Source organism: Aspergillus aculeatus, assembly GCF_001890905.1.
Source record: "Aspergillus aculeatus ATCC 16872 unplaced genomic scaffold ASPACscaffold_1, whole genome shotgun sequence".
NCBI lineage: Eukaryota > Fungi > Ascomycota > Eurotiomycetes > Eurotiales > Aspergillaceae > Aspergillus > Aspergillus aculeatus.
Window position 1 is genome coordinate 323,228 of NW_017962976.1, and position 18,399 is coordinate 341,626.

At 54.1% G+C, this 18,399-nt stretch overlaps 5 protein-coding genes across 5 annotated transcripts; 4 read left to right on the forward strand and 1 right to left on the reverse strand.

Moving 5' to 3' along the window:
- The first annotated feature begins 1,091 nt into the window (after nucleotides 1-1,091).
- ASPACDRAFT_74010 (Zn(II)2Cys6 transcription factor domain-containing protein) lies at nucleotides 1,092-3,230 on the forward strand. Its single transcript, XM_020204100.1, has 2 exons — nucleotides 1,092-1,709; nucleotides 1,775-3,230. Exons 1-2 carry the CDS (start codon nucleotides 1,097-1,099, stop codon nucleotides 3,076-3,078), a joined length of 1,917 nt encoding a protein of 638 aa, XP_020060733.1. The 5' UTR covers nucleotides 1,092-1,096; the 3' UTR covers nucleotides 3,079-3,230.
- A 718-nt stretch (nucleotides 3,231-3,948) lies between these two features.
- Nucleotides 3,949-5,478, forward strand: ASPACDRAFT_108875 (intradiol ring-cleavage dioxygenase). Its single transcript, XM_020195333.1, has 3 exons — nucleotides 3,949-4,366; nucleotides 4,441-4,922; nucleotides 4,999-5,478. Exons 1-3 carry the CDS (start codon nucleotides 4,130-4,132, stop codon nucleotides 5,267-5,269), a joined length of 990 nt encoding a protein of 329 aa, XP_020060734.1. The 5' UTR covers nucleotides 3,949-4,129; the 3' UTR covers nucleotides 5,270-5,478.
- A 4-nt stretch (nucleotides 5,479-5,482) lies between these two features.
- Nucleotides 5,483-8,677, reverse strand: ASPACDRAFT_74011 (PAN-complex poly(A)-binding subunit PAN3). The gene is made up of 9 exons (XM_020204101.1): nucleotides 8,281-8,677; nucleotides 8,110-8,178; nucleotides 8,002-8,050; nucleotides 7,761-7,918; nucleotides 7,601-7,707; nucleotides 7,291-7,482; nucleotides 7,091-7,235; nucleotides 6,881-7,036; nucleotides 5,483-6,824 (listed from the first exon to the last, which is right to left on the reverse strand). Exons 1-9 carry the CDS (start codon nucleotides 8,357-8,359, stop codon nucleotides 5,791-5,793), a joined length of 1,989 nt encoding a protein of 662 aa, XP_020060735.1. The 5' UTR covers nucleotides 8,360-8,677; the 3' UTR covers nucleotides 5,483-5,790.
- A 382-nt stretch (nucleotides 8,678-9,059) lies between these two features.
- On the forward strand, nucleotides 9,060-10,866 carry ASPACDRAFT_74012 (clathrin-mediated endocytosis regulator UBX3). Its single transcript, XM_020204102.1, has 2 exons — nucleotides 9,060-9,280; nucleotides 9,349-10,866. Exons 1-2 carry the CDS (start codon nucleotides 9,146-9,148, stop codon nucleotides 10,762-10,764), a joined length of 1,551 nt encoding a protein of 516 aa, XP_020060736.1. The 5' UTR covers nucleotides 9,060-9,145; the 3' UTR covers nucleotides 10,765-10,866.
- A 2,126-nt stretch (nucleotides 10,867-12,992) lies between these two features.
- On the forward strand, nucleotides 12,993-17,847 carry ASPACDRAFT_20962 (pleiotropic drug resistance family ABC transporter; the record flags this gene model as incomplete). The annotated part of the gene is made up of 5 exons (XM_020198986.1): nucleotides 12,993-14,840; nucleotides 14,911-15,184; nucleotides 15,240-15,907; nucleotides 15,963-16,275; nucleotides 16,331-17,847. 5 exons carry the CDS (start codon nucleotides 12,993-12,995, stop codon nucleotides 17,845-17,847), a joined length of 4,620 nt encoding a protein of 1,539 aa, XP_020060737.1.
- Between the last annotated feature and the right edge of the window lie 552 nt (nucleotides 17,848-18,399).

Sequence of the window (18,399 nt, forward strand, 5' to 3'; positions counted from 1 at the left end):
TACAGTCCACAGTACGTACTGCATAGGTTAAATAATTACTACTTCTTCCTCCTGCTTCAATGTTTGCGGAAGATCGGAAGAGAGTGAGTGCGAAAGATAATAATAACCTGGGATCCAGACTGGAGCAGGTGACTTTCCGGGCTCGCCCGTTCCGCCATCCCCTCCGTCTCTTTGCTTTGCTTTCCTCCTCCTCCTCCTCCGTCCGTCTGCCTGTCCGTCTTCTATTCTTATCCACTCATTGCTCTTTCTTTTATCCACCCCCCACCCCCCTCTCTCTTCCCCCTGCGGTGATTATCTGCGATTCTGCGAACCACAACCCGCTTGTCGGACCAACCGGCCAACAAGCAACCAAATGGGTTGAACCCCGACCTCCCCTTGGTTTCTCTTTCTCTTTCCTTCTTCTAAAGCATTGAATTACTGAGAATTTGTTTATTCGTTAAGCGGTTCAGTTCAACTTGCCCGCTTTCCGACCTTCCTCTTTCTGCTAGTACAGTACATACAGTTGGGTCCGACTGCTCCGTGCTTCTCCTTCTCTCGCGATTGTCGCGTTCTCCTCTTCCTCTCCGTCGGCTCCTCTTCTCCTCTCTCCTCCTCCTCCTCCCTCCCTCCCTCCCTTATCCTTTTACCAACGTTTCCTCTCCTCTTTTCCACCTTCTTTACTACTACCCGCTCAACCTTTCTTTCTCTCATCACTTCCTGCTTGTCCCACCCCCACTCATCCCATTCATCCCAGTGTCCTCCATCCCGGTTTGCATCGGCTGGGGGTTATCGCGATTACCTAACTTGAACGCAGTACGCGCTGCCCAGTGGCTGATTGGGAGCCCGCACTCTGGAGCCTTATGCTCCGCCATCGGCAGCCTGTCTTTCGCCAGCGTTCCCATTACTCATTCCCTCAATAATCCCTTTTTCTCCTCTCAGCTCGCTCCGTCGCTTTCCCTTTCCCTTCCCCGCCTTGGTCTTTTTTTCTTCTGTGACTACCGCTATAGTCGCGATCCTAGGACCTCTTCCCTCCCCTTCTCCCCGCTCCCCTTCCTTCTCCCCCTTCCCTCCTCACCACCTTTCCTTCTTCTTCTTCCCGCCCCTTCTTATCATCACTATGGAGTCACGACCTGCGACGGCTGAGCCGTCCAGTAAGCGGCCGCGATCGCCGTCCGGCGACTTTCCTCCTATCGCATCCAAAGTCCCCAAGCCTTCCAACCACCTGCAGATCAACTACCTGGCCCGTCAGTATCCGGACAATCTGCCTCTGGTTTCCGTCGAGGATACCATGCCTTCAATCATTCACTTGATTGGAGAGTATGACGGCGTTCTGCACCGACACGAGAGTATCGCCGGCAACCTGGGCGCTTGTCCATTAGGCCCCATTCTGATCAAGCGTTTCGAGCGCCTGTTCGATGGACCGCCCCGCGTGCTCAAGTCCCACGGCAAGGATTCCCCCAACGTCACCTGGCTAGACGTGGTGGAATTCGCCAAAAACAAACCGGAACAGTTTAACCTGGAGAAGTCTCGCAATGGCGTGCGCGTCTGTCAATTCTACACCAAACAGTGTCGCGTGGAGATCAGCGAGGAGGATTTCGTCCTGATTGCATCAGGCATGCCGCAGAAGATGATTCCGCCTCAGCCGATCATTGAAGACGAAGAGAAGGAACTGGGCGCGCTCGAGATACTGGAGAAGAATCTCCAGCAGATCATCCAGGTGGCCGACCAAGGTCAGCCCATCTCAGACCTACGCCTTTACCTGAAAGATGAGATTTACTGACGGGTTGCATTTTAGTATCCGCGCGGGCCCGACAACTCAATCATCGCCTGAAGAACCGGAGGACGGCGATCGTGACCCGTCGAGAAAACGACATGTCCCTTCATTCGCAACGACAACAGCAACATCGCTCCATGAGTCCTGCGTGGCGCGATGCGAACGGACATGGACTCCCAGTCCTCAATGGCAGCGCTCCGGTGAGCGCTCACTCTCCTTCCACTGGTTTTGTGGCGGTCAATGCCGGCCGGCCCGGCGCTGGCGAAGCTGCTGTGGAGGAGAACTCGCTCTCGTCGCAATTCATGTTTTCGCACTCGAACACGGACAACGTCACGATTATCAACGGCACCTCTATCAAAGGCGCGTCGCCGACCACGCGCGCCGAGCTAATGAAGAAGTTCTTCACTACGCAAGACCGACAGTCCCGGCCCTATGAGGAAGGCCCCGACTCGTCAGCCCGACAGTCATCACGACCGCGCCCGCGAGCGTCGGATGCGTCGGAGTACAACATGTATACTCCGGCCCCCACCACCGTCGCCATCCCGAGTACGCCGTCGTCGTTGCTACCACCGCCCAAGTCCCACCACCATGATAAGGATGACGGGGGCCCGCACAAAATGGAGATGGTGGCCCGCATGGAGGAGTTGCAGCGTGGAGAACGGATAATGCCCCCTTGTGATCGGTGTCGTCGTCTTCACATGGACTGTTTAAAGAATCTGACGGCCTGTATGGGCTGTACGAAGAAGCACGCCAAGTGTTCTTGGAAGGACGTGAAGGAAGATGAGCTGCGGGAGACGCGGGTGGACCGCAGCTCCCGGGAGCGGATGGAGGAAGGGCCAGCCAAGGAGGTCTCGGCGACCGCCATGGGACCCTCTTCGGTGCAAGCGCCTCCCTCCGCGGCGCAGACCCCGGTCTCCGAGCCGACGATGATGGACGTGGACCGACCGCACGCCCATGACCATGTCGACTTAAGTACGCGACGAGAGTCGGCCCCAACCGCGACGGCTGGTCCGGCCGTGGGAACGCCTTTCAAGAGAGACCTATCCCCTCGTCGCGCGATGAGCGAAATCCAGGGGAGCAACGTGATGACGCACGACCGACGCATCAGCATGCATCGGCATGCTGACGCAGCGCAGGATGATGACGCCCCGGATGCTAATTCGCGCCTCATGCAGGCGATCTTGGATACGGTGGACCACCACGCGCGGGTGGCGGCTGCCGCCAAGGAGGGGCATGAAGTCAGTAACGAACGGGAGCGAGAACGAGAACGCGAGCGCGAGCGCGAGCAGGAGCGCGACCGGGAACGGAAGTTGGTGCGAGCATAGTGTATATTTTCGTTGGCGGGAGAGCAGGCCGGTGGGATTGAATGACCCGGCGCGACTTGGAGTTTTGTATCTATGTTTACCTTGATTCTGTTTTCTTTTTTTTTTTTCTCTTTTTTTCTTTTTTTCTGTGTGTACTGTTGAGCGAGTCTGGCAGATATCCCGGTTGTTTGTCGTATGCTGCATATTAAGAAGTGTTGAATATGAATTGGTTGTTCTGGAGTGAGGCCGAATTGAATCAGGGGATAGTAGTTCAGTGTAGTAGTGTTTGGAAAACGGACGATGATGGATCGCTTGAGGTCATTCCCGAAGCGGATGAAGAACTGCCGATGGTTGATCCGCTGGGGGGAAGCTTGTTCTCTTGGTATCACACATGACCCACAGTGGCCATGCCAGTACTGGGACGGATAACCAAGGTAAACCTCTATGGTCACCTTGAGGCATGTTCGGTAGTACGTAGAGTAACGTATCAATTATCTGGCCAGGACCATCAGTGGGCAATCAACGAGAAATCTCCTTCGATGTTATCAGATGCGGAGTGAACGGCACGCCGCGCGGGGATGTTGCGTCCGTTGACTTATCCCCCCACAACTGATCGGATGGGTCGGGGCGAAAGAAAGAGGGCTAGGAGTCTAGCCTGCTTCCTGACCCATCGGATGCCCATGACCAGGGTATCCAATTGTTGCTGTGTGTACGATGGAGGATGGTAGGTTGAGGCCGGCAATACGGAAATAGCAATAGCCGGAACAGCTGAGTTAATGCTGACCGATGTAGCTGGAAGCGGGCATTGACCAGTGAGGAGCCAGCTGTTACGGACTGACTGGGTTGCCCATTGAATCTCCCCCCCGCCAGAATGTGGGGAAAGAAAATCCACCCCGCGGAGCTACCTACGGCATACGTATTTGTATATAGACTTCCCCCGACCCAGCTAGCTCTCACAATTACTTTCTTCTACTCCTTGGAATCCTTGGAATTCTCTCTTTCTTCTTCTCCATTTCTCCATATAACCCCCCAAAGTACAGCAAAAGCAGCTTTGAAGCTAACAATCAACAAAATGGATCCCTCCCTCGTCAAAATCCCCGCCATGAAAGATCTCACGATCGATAACATCACCGAGAACGTGATCCGCATCAACTCGCTGTGCCCGGATGAGCGCATGAAATACATCCTGGAGCGGCTGGTCACCCACCTGCACGACTTCGCGCGGGAGACGCGCCTGAGCACGGAGGAATGGATGACGGGGCTGCGCTTCTTGACCGAGGTGGGCAAGATCTGTACGGATGTGCGGCAGGTAGGGCGCCCCTCCCCCCCCCCTCAGCACCCAGCACATTACCCTCCATCCAAGACAACTAACAAAAAGACAAGGAATTCATCCTCCTCTCCGACATCCTCGGCCTTTCTTTACTAGTCGACAGCATCGACCACCCCAAACCCGCCGGCAGTACCGAAGGCACCGTGCTCGGCCCCTTCCACACCCACGAAGCCGAGGAGCTGTCCGCCGGCGCCGCGATGTCCCACGACCCCAACGGCCAGCCCCTGCTGGTGGTCTGCACCATCAAAGACACCGCCGGCAACCCCGTGTCCAACGTGAAGATCGATATCTGGGAGACCGACAGCACCGGCCACTACGACGTGCAGTACCCGGACCACGACGGCCCGGACGGCCGGTGCATCATGCGCAGTGACGCCGAGGGCGTGTTCTGGTTCCATGCCATCACCCCCGTGCCGTACCCGATCCCGCATGACGGGCCCGTCGGGAAACTCCTGAAGGTGCTGGGCCGCCATCCGTATCGCCCGAGTCATATGCATTTTATGTTTGAGAAGGAGGGGTTCGATCATTTGATTACGTATGTATCCTTTTGTATTCCTGGGCTGGACTGGCAGGCATGCTAATCTGAATCCTGGGGGGGGTTGGTGGGTTAGGGCGCTCTACCTCCGCAACGACCCCTACGAAACCTCCGACGCCGTCTTCGGCGTCAAGGACTCGCTCGTCGTCGACATCGGCACCGCCGGTCCCGAGTTCGCCGCCAAATACAACGTTCCCGAGGACCACGCCTGCCTTACCTACGACTTTGTGCTCGTCTCCGATCAGGAGACTAGTGCGTTGCGTGCACGGAACTCCAAGGAGGCGCTTGATCGGTTGGGGCGGAAGGTCCGCATTGTGAATGGGTTGCCGGTGCCGGATTTGGATTAATCCTTTAATCTATTTTTGAAGGGGGGCGGAAGGTGGTTTAGGGTAGAGGTTGGGTTGGGCTAAGGACTGGGTTCGGTCGGATTTATGTATATACCTTATGTTAGTTATGGGATTTGCGTCTTGGTTATGCTGGGGGGCTGGTTGGATTGGTTAGCACTGTGGCCTGCGGCGGTGGTAACAGAACCAGACGAAGATCAAATGGTAATCACAATTGCTTATATTTCTACCTAGTTCTCTCATCGATATCTTTCAACTGCCACGGCAGGTAGTCCAAATGCGCAAACAGCAATGCGAAGGTCGGAGGGGGCTTTCTTGGTCCAACGTGGCCCTCAAATAGCAAGACAGAACAACTGCCCCCTCCATCCCACGTCTCATCCTACTCGCCCAAGGAACCGAATTCCCCAGGGTACACAATGTCGGTAAATAGGTGGTCAATTCACTCCGCGCAACGCGGTTTATATAAGGCGAAGTGCAGGTCGATATAGCTTAACATCGAGCTGTAGCCAAGCTAGGTCAGCCGACTAATGAATCCTCCGCCCCGCCGACGGCTTCAGCAGCGCCTGGAACGACGACTCCAGAGCTTTCTTCAGCTCCTTGTAGCTCACGACGAAGCAGCTCTGCTCGTCGCGGCTCACCAGCGTGACCTTCTCGTCCGACCCGGCGTCCAGCTTGTTCAGGCACGTGAGCACGTGCCCCAGGTCCACCACGGGGTCACCCTGCGCGTCCACCTGGTGGAACACGTAGTCGCGGAAGATCTTGAGGAAGTAGCGCTCGCCGTTCTCCGCCCACTGCCGGTCGTGCTCGTACTCGGGCCGCTCGTTCACCAGGTTCAGCTTCGTCATCAGCCGCACCAGCCGCCCGTTCTCCAGCTCGCGGCTCAGGTCCGACGTCAGCTGGTCGTCCAGGTGCAGCGCCGAGTCGAACGTCGACATCAGCTGCGACGAGATGCCCGTGATGAAGATGTCGATGTTGCGGTCCTGGTCCTTCTGCAGCCCGTTCAGCAGCCAGAACACCGAGTTCTTCAGCTGCGGGCTGTAGGCGCGCGTGAAGTGCTCCATCGCCTTCGTCGGGTTGTGCATCACGCTGGGCGAGTTGGCGCCCAGCGTCACGATCAGCTGTCCGAAGTTGACCAGGTCCTGCCGCTGCAGGTCCGCCACCGACCGCTGCGTGTCGAACTGCACCACGTCCAGAATCGCGCAGGCGCTGAGCCGGATGCGGTTCTTGCCCGTCAGCAAGATCTTGCTGGCGTCGATGATGCGCGCGGCGAGGCCGTTGCTGTGGATCGCCTTGAGGGCGTTGCCGAGCTGCGTCATGTAGCTCCACAGGATCTGCTCGGGGATGTGGGTGTTCTGGCGTCCGGTGAACCGATTTCCAGCGCCCAGGTGCTGCTCGGCGAGGGTCTTGGACAGCGGGTGGTAATCCGTCACAAAAATCAACGAGCTGTCCTGGAAACTCCGACTAGTGAAGGCGTCATGGACTGTCACAACGCTGCCGCTGCATACCCGCTTCCACGCTTGGACAGATCGGATCGCCTTCTCGTTGGTCAGACGGAACCCTGAGTTGGATGATCAGTATTGATATAGGAACCGGCGAGCTTTGAGTGAAATCTACCTTCTAATCTTCGAAGGGCGTAAAAGTTTCCGTCTTTGCTGGATTGGGCCTTGTACACCCAGCTAGGATAGCCAAAGATGGCTGCATTCTTTTGATGATTCAGGTCAAGAGGGACGAGAGAGTGGAAGTAATCCACTTGAGCGGGTAGTTGAGTGTCTGTGCAGGATTAGCGGCTGCTGTTCTCACACGCGTGACTGTCATCCAACTCACTGGGTAAGGTTTGCAGTGTGGCCGCTGCTTTCTTTTGTAGTTCTTCTCGGAAGTCGTTCGGAAGGAAGAGATCGTGGACATTTCGCTGGTAGCCCAAGGTATTTTGGCTGTGTGGTCCAATTGGAGCGTACATGTGGTATTGAACCTGGACGACAAAGGTTCGTGAATGATCTTCTAAGCCTCCGAGTAATAAAACTTACAGGTTGCTGGAAGCCGGACTGATTCGCAAAGAATGCGGCGCCTCCCAGCGCCGCAGCTGTATCATGAGTGAATGGGTTCGCTTGAACCGGGCCGACAGCATTGGCAGCAGAAAGTGGATTCGGCGAGGTCACAAAAGGATCGAATGCAGTCGTCGTGGGAATGGTCGAAGTGCCATTTCCTTGTAGGGAAGCCTGTAATACAAGTATCAGTCAACGCCCGAATGACAACGCTGCCAAATTGCGGTGTTTGTGGCCCGCAACTGCGAGACGTCGAAACATAGTATGAAATGCTATAGGCGCAGAATCGTACCATATGCGACCCATCGAAGCCCTGAGGAACGAATTCCTGGACTTCCGCGACAGACCAATCCGGAGTCATCGTTCCCTGTCGCGTAGTTGGTGTGCTGGAATTGGACCCTTATTGCAGTCAGACGAAAAGCTCTTTCATGGTGAAGTGACGCATGGCATACGTGATGAAATCCCCCGTGGTTGGAAAGGGGCTGCATTCGCAGCCTTGGGTGATATTGTTGCCGTCTTTTTCATGGTTGCAGATGCGATAGTAGGAGAGGATCCATTGGAAGATAGTAATGTAGGTGTAAAGCTCGGAGAGTCAACGTTCAAGCGTTTCCTAATCCACAAAAGTCAGCAAGCTGCGAACGACGTATAAGCCCAACTCGCGCATCGCTCCTGCGCCGATTCGAGGGCGCCCACCTGTCCGCATATGAATTCACTTTGTGAGGGTCATGGTTGAATGCGCATCCTGCCCCGTCCAGCGTTAGATGGATATTTGGCCCAAGATGGTAGTAGTATAGCAAATACCTTTATCCTCGTATCGACAACGCCCGTAGATCGTAACGTTCCGGCATAGGGTATCTTTCGCATTTTCCGCTAGGTCCGCAGAGCACAATATCAGCTGAATTGCCCATGCTATCACGTACGACCGTGGACAGCCAAAGCTCGCCTCACGCGATAGGAAATTATGTAGCTAACCTCGTGCCTTCATCTTAGGCGAGCCCGTTGCCCGACGAGAGTCGTCGAGAGTGGTAGTCGACTTCCCAGTGGAGGCCATGGTATTTCTTGAATCCACAGTTCGGCACGCATTAACGCAAGGAAATCCCCATCGAATGAGATTGGAAGAAAGTCGAAAAAACAGACTCTAGAGGAAACCACATTCCTCTAGGAATAAGAGTGTGGTTGGAGTCGATCGGGACCGACAATAGGGAATGGCTGAATGAAGGTGGCTTGTGGTGCAGAGGTCAAGCTCTTGCCGTCGTCCCTCGCCGGGAAGTGCAGTGGTAAGATCCGATGTGCGTCAAGCAATGACTCACCGTCCGTAGACAAGACTTCCGGTTGATATCGTCATGCTATGGTATGAGATGGGATGGGGGATGGGACGAGACAACGAGGCGGGCATGCGTACCAAGGGCGCGCGGGGGAGGGAGAGGGGAACTCGACACTCGGTCGGGCGGTCTGCCTTCTTGCACTCGGTACTGCCACTTGGGCACGGACCACCCCATGCGTCAAGCGCGCGTCTACTCCGGAGCGTGACGGCCCTCGGTGAGTTGCGCGATGACGGAGCTCTCATCACTGCGGCACTGAGGCCAGCTAAACTTATTCTTGCGACTGCGACACTCCTTTTTCTTTGTTTATTTACTCCCCCAGGCAGGCTATCCTCTTGCCTTTCCGAAAGAATTTATCATTTGTACTACTTACTGACACCCTGAGACCTTTTGACCTCTTCCACCCTCCAAGGCTAAACCCGCCGGTTCCGGTTTCTCTGCCTAATCGCGGCGTCGTATCAACCCCCCTCCCCCCCCGACATACACCCATTTATGGCCCGGAGCATCAATTGACAATGTCCTCGTCCGGGCTTGACATATCGCAGCTGTCCGACAGCGAGAGGGCTGGTCTTGAAACTTATATTGCGGTGACGGGCCAAGATCCTTTGGAGGCTATTCCTTTGTTACGACGTTCGGAATGGAACGTGCAGGTAGGTCTTCGAGAACTCCTACCTCGCTAGTCTAGTCTGCGCCAGTACTAATTCTATGCGGTTGGCAGATCGCCATCTCGAAATTCTTTGACGGTGAAGGTCCGGACCCGGTCGAAGAAGCTCGCGCAGCTCTGAATACCCCTCCTCCCAGGCCGACTCGACAGACGCAGAACCTACTGAGCGATGACCTCCGCGCGCAATTCTCCCCATCCACACGCTCTGCTGAGCCAGCTCCTCGGATAGCTACTCAATCTGAGGATCAGCCTGTCTATCGCCCGCCTTTCATTCTGGCGCTCCTCTTTACCCCACTCAATCTCCTCTACAGACTGCTGTACAGCTCTTTCCGCTTGTTCGGCTCCCTCTTTCCTTTCCTCCCGCGACTCTTCAATACCACAGCCAGTCCTGCTCTTCATGGTTCACGCCGAAATACCAATGGCCGCCGGCCCCTGGGGCCGAAAGATACCGCTGCCCGGTTCATCCGGGAATTCGAGGAGGAGTACGGCACCAACTCAATCGGTTTCTTGGAAAATGGATACAACATGGCGCTGGAGAAGGCTCACCGGGACTTGAAGCTTCTTCTTGTCGTGCTGCTTGCCCCCGAACACGATGATACGCATGGCTGGGTCCGCGACACTCTGCTCTCGCGGGAGGTCACCGACTTCGTCACCGATCCGCAGAATGATATTCTCGTATGGGGGGGAAACATTCAAGACTCGGAAGCATACCAGGTTTCAAACTCGCTACGGTGCACCAAGTTCCCCTTTGCGGCTGCGGTCGTCCACACTCCCAGTGTTTCTTCGACAGCAATGTCTGTTGTGGCTCGCATACCGGGAACCACCTCCCCAGCCGAATTTGTGGCAAAGCTTCGGACCGCGATCGCTCAGAACAAAGAGCCTCTGGAGGGCATCCGCGCCACTCGGGCAGAACAGCAGGCTTCTCGCAGTCTACGCGAGCAGCAGGATTCGGCCTATGAGCGTTCTCTAGCCATTGACCGCGAACGGGCGAGACAGAGACGCGAGGCGGAGGCCGCCCGCCAACGAGAAGAGCAAGAAGCGGCCGAGCGCCAGGCGGCGGAAGAGAAGCGGATGCAAGATCTTCAGCAGTGGAGACAATGGCGAGCCCAGTCGATCGCTGAGGAGCCCGGTCCGGACGCCAAGGATGCGGTGCGCATCAGCGTCAGGTTGCCGTCGGGCGAACGCGTCATCCGGAAGTTCGAACCTGAGGCGAGCATCGATGACCTCTACGCATTTGTGGAATGTTATGAGATTCTGAAAGAGCCAGTGGAGGGAGCAGCGACCGTCTCGAAACCGGATGGGTTCGAACACCAGTATGGATTCCGACTGGTGTCGCCTATGCCGCGGGTGGTCTATGAAGTGGGTGCCGGGGGCTCCATCCGAGATCAGATCGGCCGGGGTGGAAACCTGCTGGTCGAACCCATCAATGACGAAAGCGAGGACGAGGAGGAGGCGGAGGAGGATTCGTGAGCGCTATCTACATGTACGATTATCGATTTTGGTTTATTGAGATGATGATTGTATATGGTATCAATTACCGGCCTCAGAATGGATAACCTCATGGACTACGCTCGTCCGTGGAGAGCTATACACGTATGTAAAGTATTTCCTGCCCATGTAGTGCCTGAAACTGCCGTCAGCAGAAGCATGGGCCCTGTAACGGGCGCAACGGGGGTAAAAGCCGCGGAGCCGCATGCGCACCATTGTACTGCTGTCCAGCTCGAGGCCAGCTCGGGATGTTTGAGGTGTATCACCGAACAGGCCCGGTGGGGTGGACGAGAACAACGCTTCTATTATTATTCATACGATAAGTCGATCGATGCTGATCTTCTCCGCTAAACAAGAAATACCGAAGTAGCGGTGGGTTGGGTCCATAGTACTGAGTAAATAACTCAATGATCGATTCGAATCGTGAGCAACCCGCGGGCAACAGTTGGAGGTATACGTGTGACACGGCATAAGCAGAGCAGGATAGACTGTTTGCGGCGATGTGTCTTGTGTCTTGTGTCTTGTGTCATGGCAATAACGTGATAATTGTGTGGGGAAAAGCTCCGATGCGCCAGACTGACGTACTCGAACGCAATGTCTTATCGAGTATCGATAAGGAGAGGTTAACTATAGAGTACAGCTTTGAGTGATGGAACTCTCGGAGTAGCTATGAGTGCATAGCTGAGTCAGCCCGTCTTATCCCGCGTGCACCGGATCTCCGCCATCCCGAAGAAGGATCAAACAGGGGAAAAATGGATGGGGCTTCGGATGGCTGGACTCCCGCTTCTCCGGCCCACTTCTTTCCACTGTCTTCAACTGTTTTGGGACAATGGAGTTAATGGCCGGCTCGGACTCTCCGCTCTTGACTCTTGACTCTTGATTCTCTTCGGGAACCCCCCCCGATCTTCATTTGCTTCTTTTCGTTCTTCTGTTCATTTTTCGCCGCCACGTTTTCCTGCTTCTGGCCTAGACTTTTCCAACTCATTATTACTCATCCCCATCCTCATCCTCACCATGAATCTATCACAATGTTATCACTATGTGTCAACCTCTCACCTGAGCACAGGTGGCAACACCCATGCTTACGGTTTGCTACCCAAGGAAACAAGGCTGAGCTCCTTGTCTTACTTACTTGGTACTCGTACCTTGTGACTGACTCTTTACGCTTCAAGTGAAAGCGCACTAACAAATCCCAGTCTGTCGTAGTGGCGTTCCCGTTTCTCGCACTAGCTGCTCCTGAGCAAGGCAGCAAGCTGATATAGATCATGTCCAATCGAATTACAAGTCCTTCGAATTATCGTCATCTCTCTTACCCCCCCCATCTGGCCTTGGCATGGTTTGGTCGAACCTCCAACAAGCCTGAAGAGATAATGGAAAGCCTAGAAGGATCTCTCCCTGATCGGGTCCGACAGGTGTCCTGGCCAGTCACCATCTGCCATTTGCACGCGGGTGCTCACCTATCCTATCCCGTGGTCTCAAGGGTGCCCTGCTCACTAGGTTTACGAGTACCACGTCGGATTTAAATATGGCAATATGCAGCTTTTCTCCGGAAAGGTTCTGCTCGAGCCTCTAGTCTAACCCGTCTCATGTCCCGTATTCCCCTAAGCCAGGAATACGCACGGAGGGTGGGAAGTACCGGGTGGATCTGGGTGTATCAATCTGGGTCCCGACCCGGATATTGCACTATTCCTGGTCCCGATTCGCCCATCGCAGCGTAAACTTTTCCACTCTTCGGGGCCTGTAAAATGGGGGGGAGCCCAGATGCTGGGTCCTGATTGTTGATTTTTCCCCTCTCCATTTTTCTCGCGTCCACGCCTGTTGTCGCCTGTTGTCCTCTTGACCAGCGAAGATCGTGATTCTAATTCCTGGTTGCTTGACTGATTGACCCAACGACTTGTTGATTTCACTTGTCAATCGCCAGTCGCCAGTCGCATTAATTTCCAAGCTACGGGGCATCGGAGCGGCCGCTGGCCCTAATAAGTTATCCACCAAGTACTTTATCCTTAGCGTGCTGCCACCATTTTCTCACGCTTCTCGTCGCCCGCTTATATTCGTCACTCGTTACGGCCTCTTCCCCCCTCTTCATTAAGCAATCGATCTGTGATCGAACGCTTTAGCTAACCTCTATCTGCCAACCTCTCTATGCTTCTGGCGTCCTCTCGTTAATCGGCACAGTCTTCTGAGACTGATCGTCTCATCTTTTAATCACCATGTCGCTTCTAGGCACTATAAACCCTAATGTTAATCCAGCCCGTGGCGTGGAGTCCCACGAGGTGCACGAGAATGTGAACGAAGGCGCAGCAGCAACATCAGCATCCGCTGTGAATGAAGGAACATCCGAGTTGGGCCACCACCACCAGCACACCACTCACGATGAGAAGAAGCTGATGGCAGAGTCCGGTCTCAGTACACCGGGGCCCGATACAAGGGGTCGTTGGAGCCGACACACCACTTTCAGCAGCGCCGAGACTGCGCTCGAGAAAGAAGAGGGAGAAAAAGGAGACGAAGACAATGAGAGCGAGGAAGTTGCCGCTGAAGAGATCCACCGTCTGGCGCAGCAACTGACCCGCCAATCCACCCGGTTATCGACTACTGGCGAGAATACATTCCTGGAAGTGAAAGAGGATTCGACCCTGAACCCCGCCAGTCCCAACTTCAAGTCCAAGCATTGGATGAAGAACCTTCTTGCTCTCTCCTCGCGCGATCCCGAGAGATACCCCCGCCGGGAAGCCGGTGTCTCCTTCCAGAACCTCAGCGTGCACGGTTTCGGCAGTCCAACTGATTATCAGAAGGATGTTTTCAACTCCGTCTTGCAAATCGGAGCGCTCGTCCGTAAACTCACAGGTACCGGAAAGCAAAAGATTCAGATCCTCCGTGACTTCGATGGACTCGTGCGCAATGGCGAGATGTTGGTTGTTCTGGGTCGCCCCGGAAGTGGTTGCTCGACCTTTCTGAAAACCCTCGCTGGCGAAACGAACGGTATCTACATGGACGAGGCGTCTCAGCTGAACTATCAAGGTATCTCGGCCCAGCAGATGCGAAAGCAATTCAAGGGTGAGGCCATCTATACCGCCGAAACCGATGTTCACTTTCCGCAGTTGACCGTCGGCGATACCTTGAAGTTCGCCGCCCTCTCTCGTTGCCCTCGGAACCGCTTCCCCGGGGTGACCAAGGAGCAATATGCGCTGCACATGCGCGATGCGGTCATGGCGATGCTGGGTCTGTCGCACACCATCAACACCAAGGTCGGTAACGACTTCGTTCGTGGTGTCAGTGGTGGTGAGCGTAAGCGTGTCAGTATCGCCGAGGCCACTCTGTGTGGCTCTCCCTTGCAGTGTTGGGACAACAGTACGCGTGGTCTGGACTCAGCGAACGCCCTCGAGTTCTGCAAGACATTGAACTTGATGACCAAGTACGCTGGCGCCACTGTTGCAGTCGCCATTTACCAAGCGTCGCAGAGTGCTTACGACGTCTTCGACAAGGTCACGGTCCTGTACGAAGGCAGACAGATCTATTTCGGTCCTACCAACGAGGCTAAGGCGTTCTTCACCAATATGGGCTTTGATTGCCCGGATCGCCAGACTACTGCTGATTTTCTTACTTCTTTGACTTCTCCCGCCGAGCGTATCGTCAAGCCCGGATATGAGGGCAAGGTGCCTCAAACCCCTGATGAGTTTGCCACTGCATGGAAGAACAGTGAGGCGCACGCCAAACTGCTCCGGGAGATCGCCGAGTACAACCAGCAATATGCCATCGGTGGCGAGTCGCTTGGCAAGTTCATCGAATCTCGCAAAGCCATGCAATCCAAGAACCAGCGCGTCAAGTCTCCCTACACAATCTCTCTGTACGAACAGGTCAAGCTCTGCTTGATCCGTGGTTTCCAGCGGTTGCAAGGTGATGCTAGTTTGACCATCTCCCAGTTGGTCGGAAACTTCATCATGGCCCTTATTATTGGAAGTGTGTTCTACAACTTGAAAGACGAGACGGACAGTTTCTACTCCCGTGGCGCCCTGCTTTTCTTTGCCGTGTTGCTCAATGCTTTCTCCAGTGCGCTCGAGGTATGTTTTGACTTGCCTTCGCATTCATCTCCTTCTGTCTGGTTTTTCACCTGCTGACGCTAGATTCCAGATCTTGACTTTGTACGCCCAACGCCCGATTGTCGAAAAGCAGTCTCGTTACGCCATGTATCATCCGTTCGCCGAAGCCATTGCGTCTATGCTCACAGATATGCCTTATAAGATCGGAAACGCGATTATCTTCAACCTTACGCTATATTTCATGACTAATCTTCGTCGGACGCCGGGCGCCTTCTTTGTCTTCCTGCTGTTCTCCTTCGTCACGACCCTGACCATGTCCATGCTTTTCCGTACCATCGCTGCTTCTTCCCGGACACTTTCTCAAGGTGTGTCTTTCGTTCTACCCACTTTCGTCGCGCAGAGGCTGACTTTGAACCCAAGCTCTTGTCCCGGCCGCTATTCTCATCTTGGGTCTGGTCATCTACACCGGTTTCACTATTCCCACCACTTACATGTTGGGGTGGTCGAGATGGATGAACTATATCAACCCTATCGCTTACGGCTTCGAGAGTCTGATGGTGAACGAATTCCACAATCGGCAATTCCCGTGTTCTGAGGATGGTTACATTCCCTCCGGCAATGGCTATGATTCCCTCCCCCTTTCGAACAAGATCTGCTCTACAGTCGGGGCGGTATCCGGACAAAAGTACGTCGACGGTGATAGGTACCTTGCTTTGAGCTTCGACTACTACAACAGCCACAAATGGCGCAATCTGGGAATCATGTTCGCTTTCATGATCTTCCTCATGGGCACATATCTGCTCGCTACCGAGTACATTTCTGAAGCCAAGTCCAAGGGTGAGGTTCTGCTCTTCCGCCGCGGTCATGCTTCCCCTGCTGCCAAGGATGTTGAATCAAGCCGTCAATTCGCCTCCCCTGAGAAGGCTGAGCAGTCCAGTGGTCAACAGCAGAGTGCCGCCATTCAGAGACAGACCGCTATCTTCCAATGGCAGGATGTGTGCTACGACATCAAGATCAAGGGTGAACCCCGCCGCATTCTTGACCATGTCGATGGATGGGTCAAGCCTGGAACTTGTACTGCTCTCATGGTATGTTAATTGGACTTCTTTCTCGCCAGATATGAAATGTACTAACGTCCATCAGGGTGTTTCTGGTGCGGGTAAAACAACTCTCCTGGATGTGCTTGCTACTCGTGTCACCATGGGTGTTGTCACCGGTGAAATGTTGGTTGATGGGCGTCCTCGTGATCAAAGTTTCCAGCGCAAAACCGGCTATGTGCAGCAGCAGGATCTCCATCTTCACACTACCACTGTCCGTGAAGCTCTTCGGTTCAGCGCCATCCTTCGGCAACCTGCCCACGTCAGTCGCCAAGAGAAGCTCGACTATGTTGAAGAAGTTATCAAGTTGCTTGACATGGAAGAATACGCCGACGCCGTTGTCGGTGTTCCCGGTGAAGGTGAGTCGCTTCAGAGTATTTTCTTGCTTGTGCATCGATGTCTAATATAGAATAGGTCTCAACGTTGAACAGCGCAAGCGCCTCACTATCGGAGTTGAATTGGCGGCTAAGCCTCAGTTGCTTTTGTTCTTGGACGAGCCTACTTCTGGTCTTGATAGTCAAACGTCCTGGTCCATCCTTGATCTCATTGACACCTTGACGCAGCACGGCCAAGCTATTCTATGTACTATCCATCAACCTTCGGCTATGCTGTTCCAACGTTTCGACCGTCTCTTGTTCCTTGCTAGAGGCGGTAAGACAGTCTATTTCGGAGATATTGGCGACAAGTCTTCCACTCTTGCTAGCTATTTCGAGCGGAACGGTGCTCCTAAGCTACCTGCTGACGCTAACCCGGCCGAATGGATGCTCGAAGTCATTGGTGCTGCTCCTGGGTCTCACAGTGATATTGACTGGCCCGCGGTGTGGCGTGACAGCCCTGAACACAAAGCCGTGCTTGACCACCTGTCCGAACTCAAGTCTACTCTCTCGCAGAAGCCGCTCGACACAAACCAGGCGGATCCCGGTAGCTACAACGAATTCGCTGCGCCGTTTACTGTCCAGCTATGGGAGTGCTTGCTCCGCGTGTTCTCGCAGTATTGGCGTACACCCGTCTACATCTACTCGAAGATTTGTCTTTGCGCCCTGACTGCCTTGTACATTGGATTTTCGTTCTTCCATGCCAAGAATACCTCACAGGGACTGCAGAATCAGATGTTCTCTATCTTCATGTTGATGACGATTTTCGGAAACTTGGTGCAACAGATTCTTCCCAACTTCTGTACCCAGCGCTCTCTATACGAGGCTCGCGAGAGACCTTCTAAGAGCTACTCATGGAAGGCCTTTATGGCTGCTAACATTATTGTTGAGCTGCCGTGGAATGCGCTCATGAGTGTGATCATCTATGTCTGCTGGTACTATCCCATTGGGCTCTACCGGAACGCAGAACCGACCGACGCTGTTCATGAGCGTGGAGCGTTGATGTGGCTGCTTATCCTGTCCTTCCTTCTTTTCACCTCGACCTTCGCGCACATGATTATTGCGGGTATCGAGCTTGCTGAGACTGGTGGTAACCTTGCTAACCTGCTCTTCTCCTTGTGCTTGGTCTTCTGCGGTGTCCTGGCAACTCCTCAGCAACTCCCTGGCTTCTGGATCTTCATGTACCGGGTCTCGCCGTTCACATATCTGGTGTCTGCCATGTTGTCGACCGGTGTATCAGGCACCACGGCTATCTGTGACTCCTCGGAGTACCTCCACTTCGACCCCCCTGCCAACAGCACCTGCCTCGATTACATGCAGAGCTATATTTCATCCTCGGGCGGCTATCTTCAGAACCCGGATGCCACCAGCAACTGCGCGTTCTGCACCATCAGCGACACCGACACCTTCTTAGCGGCAGTCAGCAGCCACTTTTCCGACGCGTGGCGCAATTTCGGTCTTATGTGGGTGTACATCGTGTTCAACATCTTCGCCGCGGTGGGCATCTACTGGCTTGCTCGCGTCCCGAAGACCAAGAAGACCAAGGCTTCTTCTTGAGAGGACTTGACATGTATAGACATGTATAAATGATTTTCCTTGCCCAGCTTTTGTATGATTTGGTCACATATACACATGTTTGTGTTTCGGATTATCGTTGTTGGACATATTTGGGAAATTCTTGGGGATTGTTCTTAGACGCACATATTTTAGATTCCTCTTCTCTTCTCCCTGGCCCTTCGTCGCTCCTTACTCATATATGCCCTCTAAGCGTATATTTTAGAATTCTTGGTCCCTCTTTCGTCCTCCCGGGCAGACTTGGGTTTTCTGATTCGGTCCAGTGGAATTTTGTCCCCTCACTGCCTCCATCCTTTTTCCTTTCCCACTTCCTTTCTATCGTTCATAACTCCACTTACTCATACATACTCTTTCTGTGCTGATACATATATGTACATTACCAACTACTTTCAGACCTGTCGCCAAGACTAGCCAGAAAACTACATAGAACAGGACATATCAACTCATACCTTACATTATTCGAGACTTTCTCAACCATAATCCTCATGCACTTTCCCTTCCGTCCAACTACCCGTTCCGCAGCTAGCCGGGTAG

Excerpts from the sequence above, each read along its gene's own strand:
- ASPACDRAFT_74010 (XM_020204100.1), top strand. The coding sequence starts at position 1,097 with ATGGAGTCACGACCTGCGACGGCTGAGCCGTCCAGTAAGCGGCCGCGA. Across the intron at positions 1,710-1,774 it reads CATCCAGGTGGCCGACCAAG|TATCCGCGCGGGCCCGACAA; the intron begins GTCAGCCCATCT and ends GTTGCATTTTAG.
- ASPACDRAFT_108875 (XM_020195333.1), top strand. The coding sequence starts at position 4,130 with ATGGATCCCTCCCTCGTCAAAATCCCCGCCATGAAAGATCTCACGATC. Across the intron at positions 4,367-4,440 it reads TCTGTACGGATGTGCGGCAG|GAATTCATCCTCCTCTCCGA; the intron begins GTAGGGCGCCCC and ends CAAAAAGACAAG. Across the intron at positions 4,923-4,998 it reads GGGTTCGATCATTTGATTAC|GGCGCTCTACCTCCGCAACG; the intron begins GTATGTATCCTT and ends TTGGTGGGTTAG.
- ASPACDRAFT_74011 (XM_020204101.1), bottom strand. The coding sequence starts at position 8,359 with ATGGCCTCCACTGGGAAGTCGACTACCACTCTCGACGACTCTCGTCGG. Across the intron at positions 8,051-8,109 it reads TTGTCGATACGAGGATAAAG|GATGCGCATTCAACCATGAC; the intron begins GTATTTGCTATA and ends TGGACGGGGCAG. Across the intron at positions 7,037-7,090 it reads CACACTGCAAACCTTACCCA|ACACTCAACTACCCGCTCAA; the intron begins GTGAGTTGGATG and ends AATCCTGCACAG.
- ASPACDRAFT_74012 (XM_020204102.1), top strand. The coding sequence starts at position 9,146 with ATGTCCTCGTCCGGGCTTGACATATCGCAGCTGTCCGACAGCGAGAGG. Across the intron at positions 9,281-9,348 it reads GTTCGGAATGGAACGTGCAG|ATCGCCATCTCGAAATTCTT; the intron begins GTAGGTCTTCGA and ends TGCGGTTGGCAG.